At 38.8% G+C, this 24,171-nt stretch overlaps 1 protein-coding gene across 1 annotated transcript in view; it reads right to left on the bottom strand.

The window, feature by feature from the left end:
* CERS3 (ceramide synthase 3) overlaps positions 1-24,171 on the bottom strand; it is a 189,430-nt gene that overhangs the window by 27,973 nt on the left and 137,286 nt on the right. Inside the window, exon 10 of the mRNA XM_058294623.2 lies at positions 9,088-9,241. Coding sequence (XP_058150606.1) covers positions 9,088-9,241 — 154 coding nt within the window. The remainder of the gene's footprint in view (positions 1-9,087; positions 9,242-24,171) is intronic.

The following is a 24,171-nucleotide window of genomic DNA, read 5'->3' as shown; positions in this document are numbered from 1 at the left end:
TGGAATTTATTATATATTTAGAATTAAAATATAAGGCAACAATAGCATAAAAGACAGGAGTAAATAAATAAATAATGTAATAAAAGGAGACCTTTGAAACATCCATAAACGTTATTTCTGTACTTGGAGAAGAAAGCGTGATTAATATCTACAGAGAGGGAAATGGAATATGTGTAGATAGGCAATGATTCTCAATTTAGCAATATGGCCTCCAGCAATATGGCAATGTCAGGGGGCATTTTTGCCTTTCACAACTGGTGGATGTCAGGGGAGAGTGCTACTGATTTCAAGGGGTAGAGGACAGAGATGCTGCTAAACATCCTATACATACAGAACAGCAGTTCTCAACAAAGAATTATCTGGCTCCAAATGTCAATAATGCCACTGTTGAGAAACAGTGAGACAGAGACAGTCCTGCTGATTTAAAGAATGTCTCTGGGGTATGTATTACTCATGGGGAAGGGAGGTCAAGCCTGACTGCTGGGACACCCTGAGGATACTGGGAGCTGGGAAGGCTACCTTCTCCACTGGTATAGATTGATTGCAAGCAGATGAGGCACTTGAGTGCACCAGATCTGCCATCTCTAGTTTTTGGCTCCCCAACACCTTTCTTAAACCTCTTGGAAAGGCCACGTCTGAGTCTAATCCTCCTTCACAGGTCAGTGTCCAGGGGCTCAGGCTACTGCTGCCTACCCACCCCTTCCCAGGCCAGAAATTTGTTAAGTGTTAGATTTTCTTACTAGTCACCTGAGCAAAGTGTTCCAATGCCTACAGGGTAGGTTAGGGCTACATAACCTATTTCCCACACCTCAAAAAAAGGACATACAGCCTGAAATAAATGAGTGTCTTGGGGATGGAAGGGGGACCAGGAAAGAATAACTGGAATTGGGACTGACATGGAAATTATGGAATGTATGGCTACATGGTTATAACAACACCACAGATTTCAACACACCTCACAGTTTATAGAATGATTCCATTTATATTATAGCATTTTCTCCTCACCATAACCCTGTAAGGAAGGCAGGGCAGTTATTAACTACTACTCACAAATGAGAAAACAGAGGTTAATTTTTTAAAAAATTAATTCTCCATAGCTACACACCTAACTATGTGTTTGGGAACCCAAGCCTTTTGATTTCTAGTTTGCCTCCCTATATAAAGTAAATCTAATTCCCTTTTTTGGGCACTGGCATTAGTTTTGAGGTAGGAAAAGACAGATTAGAGGCTACAATGGATGCTGTGATTTATGGCCCAGAGCCACCTTTAGGGTGGAGGTTGGCTGTGGGAGGCTCATAGCTGTGTCCCTCTCTGGGTATTGTCCTTGGATGAAGGAAGATACCTTGCCCAAAATTCTGCCCTTCTTCAACAGGCAGCACACATACAATGGCAAGTTAATGTGGGGGTTCAGAAGCTCAGCCCCTTACCTTTTCTGAAAGGCCGCCCAACTCAAGAGCTTTCTCTAGGGTTGCCTGAGGCCTTTGTTGCAACAGCATCACAGTTCAACTTCTCTCTCAGCATAATCTAGTCCTCCCCCTCAACCCCCTGTCCCTCACAGGTGCAGAACCCCAGAACACCATCCAAAATTCCCCTGAGCATGCACACGCACACCTATACACCCACATACAAATACTCACAATTGATATAGGGAAGAAAAAGAATGACCTCACAAAACTGTCAGGTAGGCAAAAGTTTGCTTCAGGTCTCCTTACAGCCTAACTGGGTCTTACTCCTGCCTTCATTACTCTGTTCCCTGAACAGCCCAGATCCTAGGATCCTCCCAGAGTCTGGGCTTTCTTTACATTCTTCATACCACTTTGTACTCAGGCAAATGGATAAAGGAGATTTTGGGGGTGCAGGTGGACTTAGAAGGTTTCTTGAGGGCCAGTGACCTTAGCCAGGGTGCCTCTGCAGCCAGGGCCTCAATGGAATGCTATGTGGACTGAGTCAGTGGTTTCAACCCAGCCAAATGGTGGAGAATAGCCAATTCCATTCCCTTCAAAGATAAGGGTCAAGGTTTTCAGGTGCACACTGAAGATTACAGAAACATAAGTATAGGCCCCAGTTGCTTGGAGCAATATTCAGATTGAGGGTTGCCAACAACGAAAAGTCTTAGGTCAAGCAACCAGACCAGGGACTATTGGAACTAGATGAAGTGTGTGTACACAGCATTGCTCTCCCTGGGATGTTCCCGAGTCAGTTGCATTTGGCAAGGAGACACCATTTGCAGAAAATGGCCCCTTTGGGAGTCCCTAGTTCCACAGAAGGCATACTTGCTATTCCTAACACAGAGCATGGATAAAGCCATCTGCATCATAAATCATCCAGGCACAAAAGCCCACATGATAAATCAAAATGAAAATGTTTTAAAACCAATTTATTTTATCCATATCTACAGCCTGGATGTCTTGGCAGGAATAAGGTTTCTTTGTGTTACATAGAGCTCTCTTCTGTAGTAGTGGTCATTGGGAGATGGCCATGGGGAGGGTTGCAGCAGCCTAAAATAGTGAAAGATTAACGGAGACCATGCTGACCAGTGCTGAGTCTCCCCCACACCTGCTTTTACCAAGCTCTCAGGCCCAAGAGCCCAATAATAAAACTTTCACATCCCGGTGTAAATGTGTAGATTTATTAACAAGCCATGCATTGTGCTTGTTCCGCTTTTCTAGGCTGACATAGAAGCAGAAACTTAAATTCCATATAAGACATCTGTGTGTGTATATGGGCATTTGTGTGCGTCTGTTTCTCTACCAAAAAAAATAGAGAATATCTACTCCTTTCAGGAATATATAAAAAAGTCATTCAATTTTTTTGTGAAAGGATTTTCTAAAATCAAGGGTACAAGAGATATCAAAACTTCTTTTATATCTTTTTAGTTGGATCTTCCTTCATCCCTCATCTTCCCTTCCAACTTCAAAGATTTAAACTGTGGTCACAGGATATCCTAGCACAACATTTAGGGCAAAGTACAGAAAGACAGGATTTGAGCACCCATTGCCATTCTAAAAATGCTTTCATCAGGCAGCTCTTGTCTTGAACAAGTCCCTTCATTTTACATCTGTTTCAGTTGACTGTCAATCAAATGACTTGAACAGTCCAGTTTCCTCAAAGAACTAGTGGTTTAAAAACCACTCTTGGAAGAACATGTTAGACAAGAAATTAAAGAGTATACACAAAGGGAGCTAATACGTGAAAAAGTATGGAAAACCATTTGTTGGAATTAAATAATCCATAGGAAGATTCAGGGAAGTGAAGTTTGTCATTTTCAAACAGATTCCCAGCAGGTGAAATCTCCTAGAGATGGTAATTCTCACTCAGTTGCTGACATCCAACTGTATTTCTATGCCTATTCCAAAGGAATAGAGGATAGACTGGGAAAAAAACTACATACATACATACATACACACACACACACACATACACACACACATATAGTCTTTCTCTATCAGGGGTCAGTTTGCCTGGAATTCAGAGCTGAAAAAGCATGATGCCACAGTCAGCAGCTGAAAGAGGTATTGCAGCATCTGGCTTTGTGTAATCACAAGGACTATTCTGATAGTAGGAAGTGCTCTTTTAGAAAAAATAATAGAAGAATTTCTAAATAGCTTCAGAAAAGCTATCAAATATCCTGGTATAAGGAAAAGCCTGGGTAATGTTAATCTGGGTATACAAAAAAGGTAACTGGACTGAAAACTGGGACTCCACATGATTTCCTTCCCTGACTGTCCATTCACTCATTGCACAACCTCAGGAAGGAGGCTCTCTGAGCCTCTGTTTCCCCATTTGACAGACCCCTCCTTCCAGTTCTGAAATGATCTAATCTGCGCTGCTTCCATCTCAAATTGTGACTGCATGGTTGGGACTTCTCCTGAGCACTCGACTAGGTGCCCTTGTGCCTGAGTGTCTCTTAAAGAAGCTTCCCAATCAAGGGCAAAGCAACAGCTTTCAGAGAGGACTTCCTAAGGTCATGTGCCCTGCTTCTCACACACAAGCATTTTCTTGCCTTCATTATCTTAGAGCAACACAGATAGTTGCACAATCTATTTTGGCTTTTTAAAATAACACTACCTTTTCAGATTTATAAAAATTCTGGTTTATGATTGCTTTAAGCCAAATAAATAAATAAATAAATCCCCTAATGGAGATATACTTAATGAGATTTTTTAAAAAGTGCTCTCTATGAAGAGCTGGTACTCAATGATTACTTGTAAGATGATGATAAAAATATTAATAGTAGATCACAGTCCAAGATAAGATTATGAAATTCATGATAACTGAGCTTAAGCCACATTAAATACATACACAGAGATCCATATAACACGACATGCACCCAGAGGCACACACATAGATAATACTTCATATGTGCATTGCCTGTGTTTTGAGGACATATGTTCACAAATAGGAAACAGGGGGGAGGGAAAAGAACACAGTATGGGCAGCATGGGCTCTCAAATCTCAGGCTTCATGGGTGTGACTTCCCAGTGCTATGTGACTTTGGGCAAGTCAGTAACTTCTTTACTCACCCTCACTTTCTCCCTTTATAAAATAGGCATAGTAATGGCTGGTTCACAGAGGGATGATAAAACTAAACATCAAACATCTACAAGAATTCATCTGTGTGAGAGTAAGTGGTAAAGTGCCATAAAACAGTAAGGCCTTGAGGGGAGGAGTTGTAAAGTGGTGGGGGACAATTAAGGGTCTCTTCCACTTCTAAAGGTCTATGGGATTTTCCTTGGTGTTGAGCTGAATGTAGAGTGTGAAATTTCACATTTGAAATTCTTTAAGTCAAGCAACTTTTGCACAATTATTTTTGATATCATGACAAGGTAATAGATTCCATGGTTATTTATTGAATAAACTGTTAACTTAATCTATAAATATTCAGAAATATAGATTGATGATATTTTTATAATACTCTACTTCAATCTTCAAGATATTTTTATGATGTCTTGTTCAGCAAGATGCGGTTTCTTTCTATATCCACTGTTACCTTCTAACAAAAAAGATTTAGAGGCCTCTTAGATGTGACAGATTTTGTATTTCTTCTATAACATGCTGACATCATAGAGTATGAGTACAAAAAGACTATCTGGAATGCAAGTCATGAAAGTCAACTGGTAGAAGACAGCTTAGATACTGTCCTTGGAGCCCTTGGTTGCAAGTCAAATATTCTGACACTTAATACCAGCTGCAGCACTATTTTTCTGAGCAAAAGGAAGAGAAGGCTTGCCTGGGAATTCAGTCACCAAACTACTTGCAATTCAGTAGAAAGGACTTTTCTAAGCAGTAATAATGATGTTAACAGTAGCTAACATTTAGCGTGTTCTTAATATGTGCCACTGTTTTAAGACTTTATCCTATAAGGCAGGTACTAACATCCACATCCTCCCCCCTACACAGGTGAGGAAACTGAAGCAATTAGGTAAAGTAATATGCTCAAGATCAACAGCCAGTATATGGGAAAGTGGAGACGTGAATTAGAGAGTCTCTACTCTTAACTATTACCCTTATTTCCTCCACTTAAGTGCCCAGAGGAATGATCTGGGGTAAAAAAAAATTTACAAAACATTTTTCTTAGGCTTTTTAAAAAATTCAAAACTAAGCTAAGAAAGGATTTTTGTTGCATTTTAATCTATTATCTTGATAATTTATGTATGCATTGTTTTGTCTTCACTCTAAATATTTTAAATTACTTTAAAATTACTTTATTTAGTAATTAAGTCTATTTCTGGTTACAAATTTTCTGCCCTGAAAAGGCAAGGTATTATAAGTCAAGAGAGTCAGGTTTTAGTCTGGCTTTGCAGTGAAATTACTGTGAGAATTTGGTTTAGGCCTCCATTTTCTCATCTTTATTAGAGAGATGTACCATATCATCTTGAAGTTGCTTCCTTTAACTAAAATAGCTCAGAGGATGTAAAATGTAAGTCTCTGAACTTAAGAGAGATGCCTATGGGGTTGTTGCCTGCTGGGGCAGGTAGCCAAGAGACTAGTTTCTCCAGCCTGGCTTCAGTGGCTTCTTGCTACAAGTCCCTCCACTACCAGTATTCATCTGTCTAAAATGTCACCAAGACTTGGCATGAGTTGGCCAGGATCCAGGATTATATTTAGAAAGAAGAAAATAAAAGCTTTAGGAGAATCAAGTTCTCTTAAGTAATATTAAACGAAAGCACACTATGCTCCTTCTAATTTCCTCTAAAAGCACTTTTCATGTTTGCAAAGAGAATGACAAGATGAATATGTCAACTTGTCATCCTTCCTGTGGGCTGGTAGTTAATCGCAATATCATCCATTTATAGGAACCAGTTAATATTCAGTGCCAAGTCTTGTTTTCAAGGAGCAAGATACCTGCAAACCATGATTCATATATGTTAGTGTTCTGGGATTAAAGTGACATCCTTATTTGAAGGCATTCAAGAATGAAAGCAAATGGTGCAAGGTCCTCATTCATTACATGTGTGCAATGACTGTGTGGTTTAGGGAAAATAAGATGTGATATTTTTAAAATGCTATTTTTAAGATATATAATCACTTGCTTTTTCTTTTCAGTGTACCACGAAAATTCATGGAGACCAAAAAAGATCAATAAATTAGTTTGTAGCTTTCTACACAAAACAGTGTAACTTGTTTCCCCAAATTATTTATTCGTTTGCCTATTTAAAATCATTTATTGAGGGCCAACCATGTTATAAGGAACTTGAAGACACAAATTCTCAATCTCTATTATAGGATTTAAAAGAAACTTTTGGAGGTCTATGAACTTCTGTAATTCCATTTGTAAAGTATCCGAAAATCAGTTACCTTAGTAATAAGTGAGGTATGTTTTGAATGCTAAGTATTTATTAAATATGCTAAGTATTATTAAATAGAGTTGAAAACTGGCTTGTTGGTTTCAACTCTCACCTCTACTCTTCCCCTCCCCTGTGCAATACAGCTATGCCTTCAAATAGCATTCTTTAAATGGACACTTTATGATTTTGGAAGAATAAGCTGATTTCACAGCCAGTTTTGCCACTGCTATGGAAAATAGCACATGCAAGCCAGCTGAAGTCATATGAACTGAAAGGATTAAGATTGCTGGGGCCTCCACCATTGATGTCAGATTGCAATTGGAAACAGCTTTTCCAAAGTATAGCACAAAAAATCAGGAATTCCTGACTACAGCTCCCCAACCCTCTCAGTCTTTAATCAGGCAGGACCCATTAGAGATTAGAAATATGAAACTCATTGATGATACTAAACAAGAGAACCTTCTGGTTTCCCAAGTTTTGCTCTCCCCAGAGCCCTTCCAGGCCTGTATTACTGTCACTCACCAATTAATAAGGCAACAGTTTCTGCCTGGGGATAAGAGCTCCAGGAAGATTTGACCCAAAATAATTATAGGTTGAGTGGAGGGCCCTTCCTCCACTCCAACCACTGGATGTGCAAATTGTTTAGCTACTCAAGTTCTTAAATTTAACTCAATTACTTCAACTTTATCAGTCACTTAGAAAATAAATTTTATGGAGATCATAGAAAAATATTTAAAATTTTAGGGAACTAGAACCATTCAATGAAAGTTTTTTTCTTGGCACTTCAGGAAACAAAGTCAGATCTCAAAATAACAAGCTCATGATGCGCGCAGGGAGTGCCGCGCCACGCAGGGGTGTCCCCCGCGTAGGGGAGCCCCAAGCGCAAGGAGTGCACCTGTAGGGAGAGCCACCCAGTGCGAAGGAAAGTGCAGCCTGCCCAGGAATGGCGCCGCCCACACTTACCGTGCTGCTGAGGACAACAGAAGTGGACAAGGAAACAAGACGCAGCAGATAGACACAGAGAACAGACAGCCGGCGGAGGGGAGGGATTAAATAAATAAAAAATCTTAAAAAATAAATAAATAAATAACAAGGTCATGTCAGTAATTTTTTTAGTAAAAAAAAATCTTTCAGGTTCTATTGTGAGATTAATCCAAACATACAACCTACCTGATTTCCTATATCTCTGCCTAGATCTAAAAGGAAGATCTAGGGATAGAGGAAACCAAGAGGTCAATTATTGCAATGTTTATTTTATGTCAACTCTTCAGTGATCTGTGAAACACATTTACTAAACTAGGAATCAACTAATCAGAGAACTGACCAAAAAGGGAGCTCCTCAGATTAATTAGCAACATATTTGCTACATACAAGTCAATCATTCTGATGATGATAGACTATTGCGATATATATTGCTGGGAACACCTGAAAATGGGCCACCTGTAACTTTCAACTTGGAAGATTCTTAATTAAAACTCCTTAAACTTATGATTTCCAGACAAAAGGGTCCTGTGATCTGATTTTTTCATGGTTCTCTTTAAGGGCTCAATCCAAACTCCATCTACTCAATGAAACTTGAGTTAGAATTAATTTCACTTTTATCTTTTCTTCCATAGCAAGTTTCTAGGACCTCTATTCAGCACAGGACATTCTGTACAATATAGTTAGTTGCTATCAGGTGAATTGACAGATAGTTGGTAGTTTTCCTAAGGTAAGTGATTATGACTTATTCTTTTCTTTACCCCTCCCCTCACTCTGTTCTAAAACTAAATTAGTTTTGAATTCAAAACTAAAACAAAAAAACACTTTTATTGCCTAAAATGTGTTATCAATTTGTTATTATTTATGAAAAAAAAGTTTTCAGACAACAAAGTATAACCAAATGATGGACAATGTTTCAGAGAGTAAGAGAAACTCAAGGAGAGTATTGTATACAAATTGGGTACTCAGCAAAGGTAAACATAAGAACCTGAAATATAAGAACATCAAAAAGCTTGTCCCAAACTAGAGCAAATTTTGACTCATTCAGAGACTCTTTAGAAAGCAGGAATCAATTTTTTGTGTAAACAATTTTAAAAATAACTTGTCTTCAGATAAAAGCAATTTCTTAAAAGCACCCTAGAAATCCACTTACTGAAAATTCTAGCTATACTTTCGAGAAATTTTAAAAAATAATGATCAAATCAAGAAAAAAGTAAGAATTCAGGTTAACCATGAACTAACCAGAACATTCCACTGTCTGGTGTTCCCCTAGCTATGGAGTCTACTTAGCATGAAGTAAGATTTGAACAGCCCTTACCTTCATGACTATACATTTTTTGAGCATCTTCATGATTAAAAAGGCCCAGTAAAGGTTAAGGACTTGCAGGATTATGAGCTGTAGGTTGAGGAAGATATACGAAAAGAAAGGCTCAACATGGTACAGAGGCAAAATCAGCGTGTAATATAAAATCCTGAAAAAACAAACAAATGAGAGAATTTCATTATAGCCAAAGTACTTGTGAATTTTCTATGGGAAAACAAATACTATTCCTCCCAAGGCATGCAACATTTATTTCATTTCTAAAGATGTCCAGGAAATTCTCAAAAGAAAACAGTATGATAATATTATGTTTTATGTCGTTTTTGGCAAGCAACAAAAAAGTAGTCTGTCTCCTGGGAGAAAAGTTACAGCAAATAGTATTTTTACTGCTCACTCTACTTTCTTCACAAGTTTCTGTGTCTCAGCTTCCTCTTTGCAAATAGAAGAGCAGACACTAACCTTACTCACCTTCCCAGGAGGGGAACTATGAAGAATAAATGCGATAAGGCATATCAACTGCGTTCAATTATATTTACATGGATGGGGTTACATTTGCCTTATGACACAATTCATTTATTTGACATCAAAGGTGAATGTAAAATTCCACAAAAGTAAAATTTCCAGAAAAAAAGAGGCTTTAAAAGAAGTAAATTCCTGCCATTACTTCCAATTCTACTTTCTAAAGTGAAGTGCATACTTTTCTCATTTCATAAGCAGACTCCTGAACACAATTTAAATTGCCCTTGATATTCCAAGATGTGTAGTATATTTAGGTATTATTGGAGTTCTAGTATATATTTGTATGTAAACATATTGATTTAATCATAAAAATAATTTATTCATGCAGAATTGGGACACTAAGGAAAAGAGGCAAAACTGTCCAAAATCCTATCTCCTTACACCAGTAATACTGAAAATTTGGTATATTGTCTTCAAGATTTTTCCCAATACAATTTTTTTATTTTTCATTTTTGGTATACTGTTCTATTACAATGAATGCACAGGTTTGTTTTGTGTAACCACCATCACAATCACAATACAGAAAAGTTCCATCACCCAAAAAATCTCATCATGCTTGTCAAAATTTGGCAACCACTTATATGTTCTTTATCCCTTTAGTTTTGTCTTTGCCAGAAGGTCATATAAATGGAACCATAAAGTGTATAAGCTTTTGACACTAGCTTCTTCCACTCAGCATAATGCCTCTTAAATCATTCACGTTGCTGCATCAATAGCATGTTCCTTTTGATTACTGAAAAAGCCACTGTATGGACATACCACAGCTTATTTATTCATCTGTTGAAGAGCATTTAGGTTCTTTCCCTTTTTTGGTAATTATGAATAGAACCACTTTAAACATTTAGTACAGGCTTTTGTGTGAACATTTAAAAATTTTTATTTTGAAAAATATTCAAACTTACAGGACAGTTACAAAATAATACAACTCTCACACAGAGAACTCCAACATACTCCTATCTTCCCAAATGCCAAGATCCACCAATATTAACATTTGCCACATTTGCCCTATCATTCTGTCTACCTGTTTTAGTTTCCTAGGCTGTTTAAAGCTGATATCATGAAATCGTTAGGCTTGAACAATGGGAATTTATTAGCTTACAGCTTTGAGGCTAAGAAAATACACAAATCAAGGCATCATCAAGGCGATGCTTTCTTCTCAGAGACCAGTTGCCAGCAATCTTTGACTCCTCTGCCACATGGCAAGGCACATGATGGTCTCCCTTCTTTTCTAGATGTTGTTGCTTTCAGCTTCTTGCCTCTGTGGCTTTTTCTCACGCTCTCTGAATTTCATTCTCTTACAAAGGACTCCAGAAATAGGATTAAGACCCGTTCAGATTGAGGTGGGTCAAAACTTAACTGAAGTAGCCTCATCAAAAGGTCCTACTTAAAATAGGTTCACACCACAGGAATAGATTAAATTTAAGAACATGCTTTTCTGGGGTCCATACAGCTTCAAACCACCACACTATCATCCACATGTCTGTCTACCACCTACCTACCTACCTATCTACCTACCTACCTATACAGCTTAAAACCACTGCACTATAATCCACATGTCTGTCTACTACCTTCCTACCTACCTACCTACCTACCTAGTCATTTTCTAAACATCTGAGTACAAGTTGTATACATCATACTCCCTAAGCATTTAATATTAACATGGACATTTCCTAAGAACAAGGATATTCACCCAAGCTGCCAATTTAAGTGTAATTATCAAGTTCAAGAAATTTAACATTGATATAAATAGCTTATGGTCTATATTCCAATATTTTCATGTGTCCCAATAATGTCACTTTTAGTCTTTATTTCCTTGCTAGATCCCATGCAGAATCATGTATTGCGTTTCATCATCTTTTATTTTTAGTTCTTTCTTCTTCTTTTTTAAGTTGTGGGAAAATATATACAACATAAACTTTTCCTTCTCAACCACTCCCAAGCATACCATTTGGTGGGGTTACTCACATTCACAATGTTGTGATACCCTCACCATCTTCTATCACTAAAACTTTCTCCAAACAGAAAACCTACACCCATTACGAATTACTCCACATTGCCCCTGGCTCCCCTCTCCTGACAATCTGTACTCTACTTTCTGTCTTGACGAGCTTGCAGATTCTCTGATATTATCTTTATAGGTACCATGGGACTTAAATTTAACCTACTAAATATATAACAATCTTATTTGCTTTGAGGCAAACTTAATTTAATAGTATACACAAACTATGTTCCTATACAATTTCATGTCCCCCAACTTTTATGTAGTTCTTGTCACAAATCACATATTTTACAGTATTAGTCTAAAACCACTGATTTTTCATTACATTTTACAAGTTGCCTTTTAGCTCCTTTAGGAGATAAAAAGTAGAGTTACAAACCAAAAATACAATAGTACCTGCATTTACATTTACCCATGTTCTTACATCTACTGGATATCCTTATTTCTTTATGTGATTTCAGTCTGTTGTCTAGTGTCCTGTCCTTTCCTTTCAACCTTCAGAACTCTCCTTATCATCTCTTATAGTACAAGTCTATTGGTGATGAATTCCCTCTGCTTTTTTTTTTTTTAACCTGGGAATATTTTCATCTTTCCCTCATTTTTGAAAGACAGTTTTGCTAGATAATGAATTTTTGGTTAGCAATTTTTTGCTTTCAGCACTTTAAATATGCCATCTCACCACCTTCTCACCTCCATGCTTTCTGATGACAAGTCAGCATTTAATCTTATTGAGGCTCCCTTGTATGTGACATGTTGCTTCTTAATTGCAGCTTTCAGAGTTCTCTCTTTGTTATTTGACAGTTTTATTATAATATATTGCAGTGTGGGTCTATTTGGGGGTTTACAGTCATTATTTCTTCAAATAGTCATTTTTTTCTCCTTCTGGAACTCCCACTATATATATATTTTATTTTATTTTATTTTTTTTTATTTTTATTTTTTGGTATGATTGATGGTGTCTTCCTCAGGCTCTGTTTACTTCTCTTCATTCTTTCCTCTTACTGCTCCTCAGGCTGGATGATTTCAATTGTCTTATCTTCAAGCCATTTGTGTTTTCCTCTGCTATCTCCAATTTGCTGTTGAACTCCTCTAAGGAATTTTAAATTTCTGTTACTATGGTCTTCTATGGATTTTGGTTCTTTTTCATAACTGTCATCTCTCTATTGATATTATCTTTGTATTCTTTTATCATTTTTCCGATTTACTTCAGTTCTTTGCCCATGTTTTCCCTTAGCTTTCTGAGCATATTTGGGACCATTTTTTTTCTTAAGTTTTTACTGATATAGCTCAAGTCTGGTCCTCTTAACTGGTAGTTTCTGATGCTTTGCTCTTCTCCTTTGCCTAGGCCATCACGTACTATTTCTTGGTATGTTTTGTAATCTTTCATTGAAACTTTTAATGTGTTAATGCTGGAATTTAGATTCTGAAACATCTGTTCCTTAAGGTTATATCCAACCAGGGTTACAACAGAGCTTACCTAGGTTGGGAGGACCTAACAAATAAAAATTTTTTAAAAAAGAAAAAAAACAGAATACCTTTCCCAATCTTTGCAGAGTAACCCTTTGTGAATGCTCTCCTACAGAGCTTATATATACAGTGAGTTTAAAGAATAGCTTGAGGCCAAAATGCTTGGTCCTCCCTGATCCTTTCTGTACATGCATCTTTTCTTGGATATGTGCATGTGGCCCTAGGAATTCCCCTGTATACATGGATAAAATGGCCCCTCTTCCTTAGGAAACAGTTTCCTCTTGGTCTGGGCACTGCATAATATGTCCTGCAGCCAAAAATCACTTTCCAATGATAGCCATCACTTGACAGCTCTCCCAAAGAATTCAGTAGAAGAGCTCTGTGAGCTGCCTTGTACATACAAGGTCAAGTTCTAGGGTGGCAAGCATGTGACCTGTGCCTGGTTCAACCCCTCGTGCTGCCACCAGAAAGGCTGAACCAAATACATGCTCCCAAGGGTGAACAAGAGTGAACAAGGGTTATTCTGCTGCCACTGGAACTGGGACCAGGGATCCACATTGGCTGGTTCCATGCCCAGCAGGTAAAGGATTAGAGGAGGGGCCACCCAGGTCATCATGAGATCCTACTACTTTTAGTTGCCTTTATCTTGAGTCAGGCCTGCACTGTTACTGCAATTCTTTAACTGTTTTCTGGAGCTTTCAGAATGATGTTTCAGCCAGTGTTTTTGAAGCAGGCTAGTAAGATAGGGAATTAATAGACAGATCTGGAACCTTGCAAGAAGTCCACGTGGACATCAGTAACCTCAAGACGGCTCCTGGAAGACCCTCCCCCAAGATTCTGCCACTCAGAAGACTTCCTCTGAAAGCCACGAGAAGCCTGGATATTCCCTAAGACTTTATCATTGGGCCCTCCTGGGAGACTGATTGGGAAAATAAGTAACCAAAACAGTAAACAGCTGTAACTCCTCCCCTGTCATTAGCAAAGGGGTGGGATAATTAACAGTTCAAAAGCCAGGCACAAGGTCTGAATGAGCTCTCTTGCTCTCTTGTTCACACTTGCCTCTGGACCCAGACTCCAGCTGCCTTCCTGCCACTTAAATCACCATGCAAGTAAAACCTGGCCATATATAACCTATAATGAGAAATTATAACCTGTAAATCAGCCCTCTTTATCACTTTTCAGCCCCTTCCTCTCTACCTGGAACCCCTGCTCTGTTATTTTCTCCCATTTCTCTTCCCTCCCTACCTGAATAAATTACTGGCCTAACTCACCCAGCGTGCTCTTGAAATTCATTTCTGCAGCATAGCCAAGAACCTAAACAGAATCCGGTAACATCTTTTCTTGTTCACATTGCCATTTGGTGGGGTAACTCACATTTACAATGTTGTGATACCCTCACCATCTGAATCAAAGGGGGAAATGGAAAGGACAAGTGAGTTTATATGGCTATGAGTCTCCAAAAAGAGCCGGGAGGTTATCAGAGGGGTTGCCCTTATGCACACCTCAGCAGAGTCCCAGAGACAGATAAAGTAGATACAACCCCGGGTATTGGTTCTTCTGAGGGCTACAGATGGAGTTCTGAGGGCTACAGATGGAGTTCAGTGCCATGTCAGTTGGCCCTTCTTTGGAGTTGGTGTTTCTGTGTGATGGAGCTGGACTCAGATGTGACCTTTGTTCACAAGCCTCTCCTGTTACTTTTACTGGAACTGTAGTTGGTGCTGGGGCTTAATGTATACCCAGGGAACCTGAATCTCTAGACTGACCATGTGATAGCCAGGCCCTGAGCCTCAACAGACTTCAGCTCCTACACTCTGGTTTATTGGACTTATCCCACTCAGCTAACATGGAGTTGAAGGAGGTAAACCACCACACCAGGGAGCCAAGAGTGCCTACAACTGAAAGCAGGAGGATTGCATCCAGCATCCATGTGGAATCTAAGGCCCCTCTTGATATAGATGGGGAGTGGACACAACCATTTCAAGGTCCACAGGATGGAGGAATAGAGTATGGATTAGAGTGGACTTACTGATATTCTATTCATGAACTATTGTGATTAGTAATTGAAGACAATGTGGCACTGGTGTGGAGAAAGCAGCCATGGTGGAAGCTGGGGGTAGGGAATGGGAAGAAGAGATGAGATGTGGGGGCGTTTTTGGGACTTGGAGTTGTCCTGGGTGGTGCTGCAGGGACAGTTACTGGACATTGTATGTCCTCCCATGGCCCACTGGGTGGAATGTGGGAGAGTGTGGGCTATGATGTGGACCATTGACCATGAGGTACAGCAGTGCTCAGAGATGTATTCACCAAATGCAATGAATGTCTCATGATGATAGAGGAGACTGTTGTTATGGGGGGAGGAGGGGGTTGAGGGGGGTGGGGGGGGATATGGGAACCTCATATTTTTTTAATGTAATATTAAAAAAATAAAGACAAAAAATGTATGGTAATGTAATGTAATGTAAGTTTTTATTTCTTAAGCATAATTACCCAAAAGTTGGATTGTTGGGTCATATGGTAAGTACATGCTTAACTGTATTAAAAAAAAACTGAGAAAATGTTTTCCAGAGTGGCTGTTCTTCATTCCCTTCTGGAAATCTATCACTGTCAAAATTGACAGAAAAAATCCACACAAAAATAAGTCCTTCATATAGTCTACCAGAGAATGTGAACAATTTCCTAAATATAAAATTACCAATTGTGAGAAATGCAAAAAAGAAAGGATAGGGTGCATATTAAATGGTTCTGACTGAACTGAGATTTTCCTGCTCCCTCTAGTTGAAGGGAAGATAGAGGAAAGAGATTCTAATTAAAGGGAACTACATGTACAAAGGCCCTGAGATGGGAGGCATCACGGGAAATTCAAACAGCTAAAAGACCAAGGTGGCTTAAGAGAGGAATGGCAGGGAAGGGTGGTGTAAGATGAGGTCAGGGAGAGAATGGAGTCATCTCATATTGGCCATGCAAATCAAGGTCAGGGTGTGCTCTTTATTTTAAGGGAAATAGGAAGCACTGGCGGCTTTAAAAATGGGAGTGATACACCTGAGATAGAATCAGCAGAGCTGGGTTCCAGGCCTAATGCCACTATCTCCTTGCCTTGTGACCTGCACTAATCACTCAGCCTTGATTCCTTAGTCTGTAAATGCATAACCCCACCCCTCTGATTGGGAGGCTCCAGGAAGACACAACCAGCCTTGCAAGCTGTAGCGCCCTGGAAGAGACTACCATTAAAATACAAATGCTATCTGAGAGAGCTGAGCCTCTGTGCAGAGAGCAGAGTCATTAGCATGGGCTCTGCCCTTACTGGATTTGGGTCCGAGACTGCCCTAGATCTTCAGTTTCTTCTATAAAATGGGAATAACACCACCCCCCTCATTGGATTGTTACAAGGATTAAATGAGTTGGCAAATGTAAAGAGCTTAGAATATAGCGAACACTCAAAATATTTCAGTTATCATTATCACTGTCACTACTATACTACCACTATGATGACTACTGCACTTCCACCTCCACCTTGTCTCTTATAGAGGGCTTACGTTAATAACAGAGCAACACATGGAAGACAGCGCTATTGAACTGGCAGGATTTTCTGCTTCAAGTGGGAAGAGAGTGGGGCTGTGAGGAGCAAGGACTCTGTTATGCCTGGGCATTCTCTGTGGGAATCCAGAGTAGATGGAAGGCACAAGAAGTGGGGACAGAGTTCAGAAGGGTGAGCCATTAGGACACCAGGTTATGCCATCAGGTTATGGCATTGCAATTAAATTTCCAGGACCTCTTTCTATTCATGCCAGTTTCCTCTCTCTCAATCTAAATTTCCTCTCCACCTTCACTAAATGAAGAATGGGAAGAAGCATGAATAAACACATCTGCCCTTCCCTCCCTTCTTCCTAGCACACAAGTACACATGTGTGCAGGCACATGTATTCAGCCTCTTACACACTTTATCACAGTCACTTCCTTACAGGCTGAATGGAATCTCCTTTTTTGTGGAGAACGCCAGACGACTGCCACACTCCTAAATTCCTATGGCCAGATGCCCCTATTTACTGGCCTTCAATCTTTCCAAAGTGATAAACTACTACTGTGGGCTTGGATTCAAAACTGGGCCTTGGGAAACGGACTTGGCCCGGTGGTTAGGGCGTCCGTCTACCACATGGGAGGTCCGCGGTTCAAACCCCGGGCCTCCTTGACCTGTGTGGAGCTGGCCCATGCGCACTGCTGATGTGCGCAAGGAGTGCCCTGCCACGCAGGGGTGTCTCCTGCGTAGGGGAGCCCCATGCGCAAGGAGTGCGCCCCTTAAGGAGAGCCGCCCAGCGCAAAAGAAAGTGCAGCCTGCCCAGGAATGGCGCCGCCCACACTTCCCGTGCCGCTGATGACAACAGAAGTGGGCAAAGAAACAAGACACAGCAAATAGATACAGAGAACAGACAACTGGGGGAGAGGGGGGAATTAAATAAATAAATAAATAAATAAAAGAGGTTCTTTAAAAAAAAAACTGGGCCTTTTCTCTGCTTTTAGATTTGTTTACCATCTTAACTCCTTTATTCAATGGAGTTTAGATGGTTTGTACAAATCACATTGTTGGTATAAATAGTAGCTGGCTTTGCTGGTCTAGATAAGGTAGTCACCAAACTGCTGTATTTTTCTGATGAAAACTGAAAGTTGAAGGTCTATTTCTCTTGCTAATTGTCAGTGTTAGCAGTAAGCCTTTTCAGGGTAACAAATACTAGTTCTACAAGTGAGCACCAGACCACTTCAGAGATGTCTTATATTTCAAAGCAAATGTATAGTTGAAGAAAACATAATAGGTGAAGGCAAGTGATGTCTGCTCTTAATCATTGTATTTAGTAAGTTAATTTAAAACACATCTATACTGTCTCAAGTGTCCTGTTTCTAGTCTTAATTTGTCCAAGACTAGTTGTGTGATACTGTAAATGTCTTAACTCCTTATCTGAAAAATAAATATAGATCTACATGCTTCAAAAATATTGATGAGGGAAGTGGATGTGGCTCAAATGATTAAACTCTTGCCTATCACATGTGAGGTCTCTGGTTCAGTTCCTGGTGCCTCCTAAAGAAGACAGCAAGCTGGCACAACAGGCAGGTGAAGCAAGTTGACACAATAAGATGATGTAACAAGAGACATAAGAAGAAAAACATAATCAGAGACACAACAAAAGCTGGGAGTGGAGGTTCCAGGTGCCTCCTAAAAGAAGACAAGCAAGACAAGTGAGCTGATGCAATGGGAAGGCATGGTAAGTTGATGCAACAAGAGACACACAGAAAGAAACATAATGAGACACACAACAAAGCAGGGAGGGGAGGTGGCTCAAGCAATTAGGTGCCTCCCTTCCACATCTGAGGTCCCGAGTTCAGTTCCTGGTACCTCTCAAAGAAACAAGGAAGATGAACAGACCCAGCAGGTGCAAAATAATGAGGGGATAGGGAGAAATACATAAATAAAATAACTTAAAAATGCTAATGACAGAAAGACAAAGAAGGGCTGAATATCTATTCCAGAAGAATGACAACTAAATGCAATATGTGATCCCAGCCTGAATCCAGTACTGAGGTTAAAAAAAAAAAAAAAAGACATTATTGGGTCAATTGACAAAATTAATTGGAATATGATTGGGAGATTGATACAGTTCATGAAATGGGTAACTATACTGTGATTATATAAGAGAATGTCCTTGTCCTTAGGAAATATACACTGAAGCCTTTAGGACTAGAAGGACATTATGTTTGTAACAAGCTCCTATATATTTTAATGTAACATTTTTTGTGATATATGTATCTTTAAAAATCACAATTCAATAAAAAAATAACCATGCTAAAGAAAAAAAAAAAACAACAACCAAAAAAAAAAAAAACAAAAGGCTCAGCAAAAAATATGTGTATACCTATACACATGTGTGTGTGTTTGTGTCTGGAGAGAAAGAAAGAATGACAAAGAAAGTGGGCCAAATGCTAACTTGCAAATATTGATAAAGGGGCTTTCTGTAATATGCTTGAAATTTTCCTGTAAGCTTGAAATTATTTATAAATAAAGAATAAATTGGACTAAATTATGAATAAGGTCACTTATCCTGAAATTTTATGGTTTTCAGAAGGGTTATCGTTGTAGCTGTCCTTTATAAACTTATAAACACATAAAGAAGATACCAAGTTCCTTGGGCTGGAGCACCTCTGAGGGCCAACTAATGAATGACACATTTGAACCATGTGGTAAATTCATTATCTGATTCTTCAGGTGTGTTCCTGGAAAGGTTAATGCTAAGCTATGCACCTGAGTGGTAGCTCAAGGGTGTGGCCCCAACTACAACAGAGCCATTCTCCCATGGCAAGAGCCCCTCCTCTCCTTTGCTGGCTACACAGAGGGCATTGTGCCACCCAGAAGATCTGTGAAGTGCTCTGGGCTTGCTTAGGAGTTAGTTTGTCACCACTAGAACCCCTGCTCAGCCTTTACTCATCATTCGGAATCAGGCCTTCAGGTCTTGGGAAGAAAGGAAAGGTCCATCCTATTTTCACATCGTCTCTCACCTGTGAACTATTGGATACTTTCAGTTTTTTCATTGCTTTACTTTGTTTTTACGGAAAAACACTGCCAGCAAAAAAATGTGTACAGTGAAGTCAGTTAATACTGGTTGTCTTCGTTTGCCAAAGGGCCGCCAATGCAAAGTACCAGATATGGGTTGGCTTTTATAATGTGGATTTTATTTAGAGTAAAAGCTTATAGCTCTTAGGCTACAAAATGTCCAAATCAAAGCACCATCAGAGATGCTTTCTCACCAAAGTCAGCTACTGGTGATTTTGGCATCCTACCATGTGATGCAGATGGTGGCTGATCTCTGCCAAAGTCCATTCCTTCCCAACAAGAATCTACCATCTCCCATAAAGCTCAGCTGTGGGCAGTCAGGCATAAGGCTTATCTCTTTCTGGGCCTCTATTCTTAGTCTTGGCTGCGCCACTTTCTTCCTGAGTTCAGCTGTGGCAAAATGGCACATCTCTTCAGCCTTGAGCTGCTCGATGGGCCCAGCCTCTTGGGAGCTGTTTTCCATGTCTCTGTGTTCTGTTGTTTCCAGATCCCCGGACCTCTCTCAGCTTCTCTCTTACATGGCAGGATCAAGATGGTGGCTTGCTTTCAGGACCAGATGACTTCACAGGTGAATTCTATCAATCATTCAAAGACAATCTAATGCCAATCTTGCTTAAGCTCTCCCAAAAAACTGAAAAAGAAGGAATGCTACCAAACTCATTCCATGAAGCCAACAATACCCTAACATCAAAACCAAGTAAAGACACAATGAAAAAAGAAAACTAAAGACCAATTTCTCTAATGAACATAGGTGCAAAAAACATCAACAAAATATTTTCAAACTGACTCCAAAAACACACTAAAAGAATTATTTACCTCAATCGAGTGGGCTTTATCAAAGTTACGCAAGGGAGGTTCAATGGAAGAAAATTTAGTATAATAAATCACTTTAATAAATAGAAGAAGAAAAATCACACAATCCTCTCAATTGACACAGAAAAGGCATTTGATAAAATACAGCAGCCTTTCTTAATAAAAACTGCAAAAGATAGGAATAGAAGGAAGCTTTCTCAACATGGTAAAGTGTACATATGAAAAACCCACAGTTAGCATGTATTAACGGTGAAAGACCAATAGCTTTCGCATTGAGATCAGGAACAAGGCAAGGACACCCACTGTCACCACTGCTACTCAAAACTGTGCTAGAACTTGTAGCTAGAGCAATTAGGCAAGATAAAGAAAAAAAAAAGTTACCCAAATATGAAAGAAAGAAGTAAAAATTTCACTATACACTGATGTTATGATCCTACATTTACAAAATCCTGAAAAATCCACAACAAAGCTACTAGAATTAATAGAAAAGTTCAACAAAGTGACAGGATACAAGATTAATAAGGAAAAATCAGTAGCATCCCTTACTCTACTGACGCGCAATCTGAGGAGAAAGTCAGTAAAAATTCCATTTATAATAGTGACTAAACGAATCAATGAATTCTATATTTAGGAATAAACTTAACCAAGGCCATAAGGGATCTGTATTCAGAAACCTACAAAATATTGCTAAAAGAAACCAAAGAAGACCTAAGTAAATGGAAGGACTTTCCATGTTCATGGATGGGAAGAAAAAAAGTAGTTAAGATGTCAATTCTACCGAAACTGATTTATAGATTCAATGCAATCCCAATCAAAACAGCAATGGCTTCTTTTGCAGAAATGGAAAAGCCAATTATCAAAATTATTTAAAAGGGTAAAGGGCACCAAATAGTCAAAGATGTCTTTAAAAAGAAGAACATATTTGGAGGACTCTTACTTCCTGACTTTAAGGCATATTACTTAACTACAGTGGTAAAAACAGTATGGTCCTGGCATAAAGATAGACAAATTGACCAATGCAACTAAATCAAGAACCCAGAAAGAGACTTTCAGTCAGGTACTGTCTGACAGGCTGTCAAACCCACCCAGCTGGGCCAGAACAGTCTAATAAAAAAAATGGTGCTGGGAGAACTGGATATCCACATCCAAAAGAAAGAAAGAAAACTGCACCTCACACTTCATACAAAAATTAACTAAAAATGGATCAAGGACCTATACATAAAAGCTAAAACCATAAAACTTCTACAAGAAAATGTAGGGAAACATCTTCAAGATCTTGTGGTAGGCGTTAGTTTCTTAAACTTTATACCCAAAGCATGCAAAAGAAAGAAAAAAAATAAGTGGGACCTCTTCAAAATTAAACATTTTTTCCCTCAAAAGACTGTCAAGAAAGTAAAAAGACAGCCTACTCAATGGCAGAAAATATTTAGAAACCACATATCCAACAAGGCTTTGATATGCATGTTATATAAGAGAACATAAAACTCAACAATAAAAAGACAAGCAACCCATTTAAAAAATGGCAAAAGACTTGAAGACACATTTCTCCAAAGAGTGAATACAAATAAATGTCCAAGAAGCACATGAAAAAATGAAAATCAAAACTACAATGACAGCTGATATTACATGTAGGCTGAGATATTCTGCTCTTCTGGGTTGACCCTTTTCTTCAAGGTCATTTTCTAGTTACATCATCAGTTTGTACTTGGTAGTAATCCCTCAGCACCAGAGAGTCTCATCCTGGGAGTCATGTCTCATGCTGGGGGGAACATTTACATGCTGAATTTGACTTCGAGAGTGGCCACATTTGAGCAACATGGAGGCTTGTGTAAACTATAATGTGGACCATTGTCCATGTGGTGCAGCAGTGCTCAGAGATGTATTCACCGAGTGCAGTGAATGTCCCATGATGACGGAAGAAGTCATTGATGTGGGAGGAGTGGGGTGAGGGGGGTGGAGGGTATATGGGGACCTCAAATTTTTTTACTGTAACATTAAAAAAATAAAGACAAAAAAATTTGAAAAAAAAACTACAATGAGATATCATTTCACACCTTATAGAATGGCCATTACCAAAAAATAAAATAAAACCCACCAAGAACACAGAAAACTACAAGCACTGGAGGTGATGTGGAGAAATAGGAACTCTCCTTCACTGCTGGTAGGAATGTAAAATGATGCAGCCTCAGTGGAAGTCAGTTTGGCAGTACCTCAAGAGGCTGAGTAGAGAACTGCCATATGATCCAGCCATCTCATTACTAGGAATATATTCAGAAAAACTGAAAACAAGGATGCAAAGTACATTTGCACACCAATGTTCATAGCAGCATTATTCAAAATTGCTAAAATATGGAGGCATCCCAAGGGTCCATCACCTGATAAATGGATAAACAAAATGTGGTATATACATACAAAAAAATTGAAATTGGGGTGCATATGACAACATGGGTGAACCTTGAGGATATTATCTTGATTGAAATAAGGCAGACACAAAAGGACAATTAATGTATGGTCTCACTAATATGAATTAAATAAGATGAGTAAACTCATGGAGGTAAACTCTTGAGTATAGGTTATTGGGAAAAAGAATGTGGGTTGAGAATGGGAGCTGATGCTCAACGTGTATAGAATTTTTAATAAGGTTTATTGTAGAAGTGTGGAAATGAATAGAGTTGATGATAATACCTTATAGTGAGCCTAACTAACACTGCCGATTTATAAAGGAGATTATGGCTGAAAGGTATAGTCTGCGGACATAAATCCCAATTGAAAGGAAACTAGAGAATAATTTAGGGACTATATAACATAGTGGTTTTGGTGGTAAAGATTGTGGTTAATAGTATAAGAATGTTCTTCTTTCACAAAGTGTTAAGAATATGGTGATACATGGGAAAAGTACAACTAACATAACGTATGGACAATAGTTAACAGTAATACTAGAATATGTTTGCAGCAATGGCAAAGAAGATATTATATCAATTCTAAGAGACAACTATAGGGGGGTTCACGGGGTATGGGATTCTTCCTTTTAGAATAATGAGAATATTCTAAAATTGACTGAGGTGATGACAGCACAACTCTGTGATGAAAATGAGAGACACTGAGTGTACAGTTTGAATGGACTGTACAAAACATGGGGCTGTATAATACAGGGATTCCAGTGGTGGAAAATGGACAGTGATTAACAGGACAAATATGAGAACATTCTTTCATGAACAATAACAAATGTGTAATACTAATACTGGGTGTTAATAATTGGATGGGTTGGGGGGAAATATACTAAATGTAAGATATGGGCTATAGTTAGTAGTAATATTTTGATGATGCTCTTTCATAGTTTGTTAGTTCATAACTTTTACTATACGCTTATTTTTATGTATGTTCATGTATGAATGATATATTTGGGAAGATTTTTATTTTTAAAAAAATGGTGGCTTCCTTTCTCTGTGTCTCTCTTTGTATCTTAGTTTATATAAAGACACAGCAAGAGGGCAGACACAACCTGAGTATTCCTCACTGACACAGTCCAATCAAAAAGGACCCATACTAACAGGAATCATTTAGTTCAAGAACATAAACTTTTTCTTTTTGTAATTCATCAAATTCAAATGGTCACACTGGTTTATCCAAAATCAAATTTTCTGAAAACAGCAAGCAGTGGTGTTGGCTGCCTTCTGCAGTGGGCCAG

Source organism: Dasypus novemcinctus, chromosome 3 (assembly GCF_030445035.2).
Source record: "Dasypus novemcinctus isolate mDasNov1 chromosome 3, mDasNov1.1.hap2, whole genome shotgun sequence".
Classification (NCBI taxonomy): domain Eukaryota; kingdom Metazoa; phylum Chordata; class Mammalia; order Cingulata; family Dasypodidae; genus Dasypus; species Dasypus novemcinctus.
Note: the sequence above shows the minus strand (reverse complement) of the source record. Positions and strands in the feature narration are given on the sequence as shown.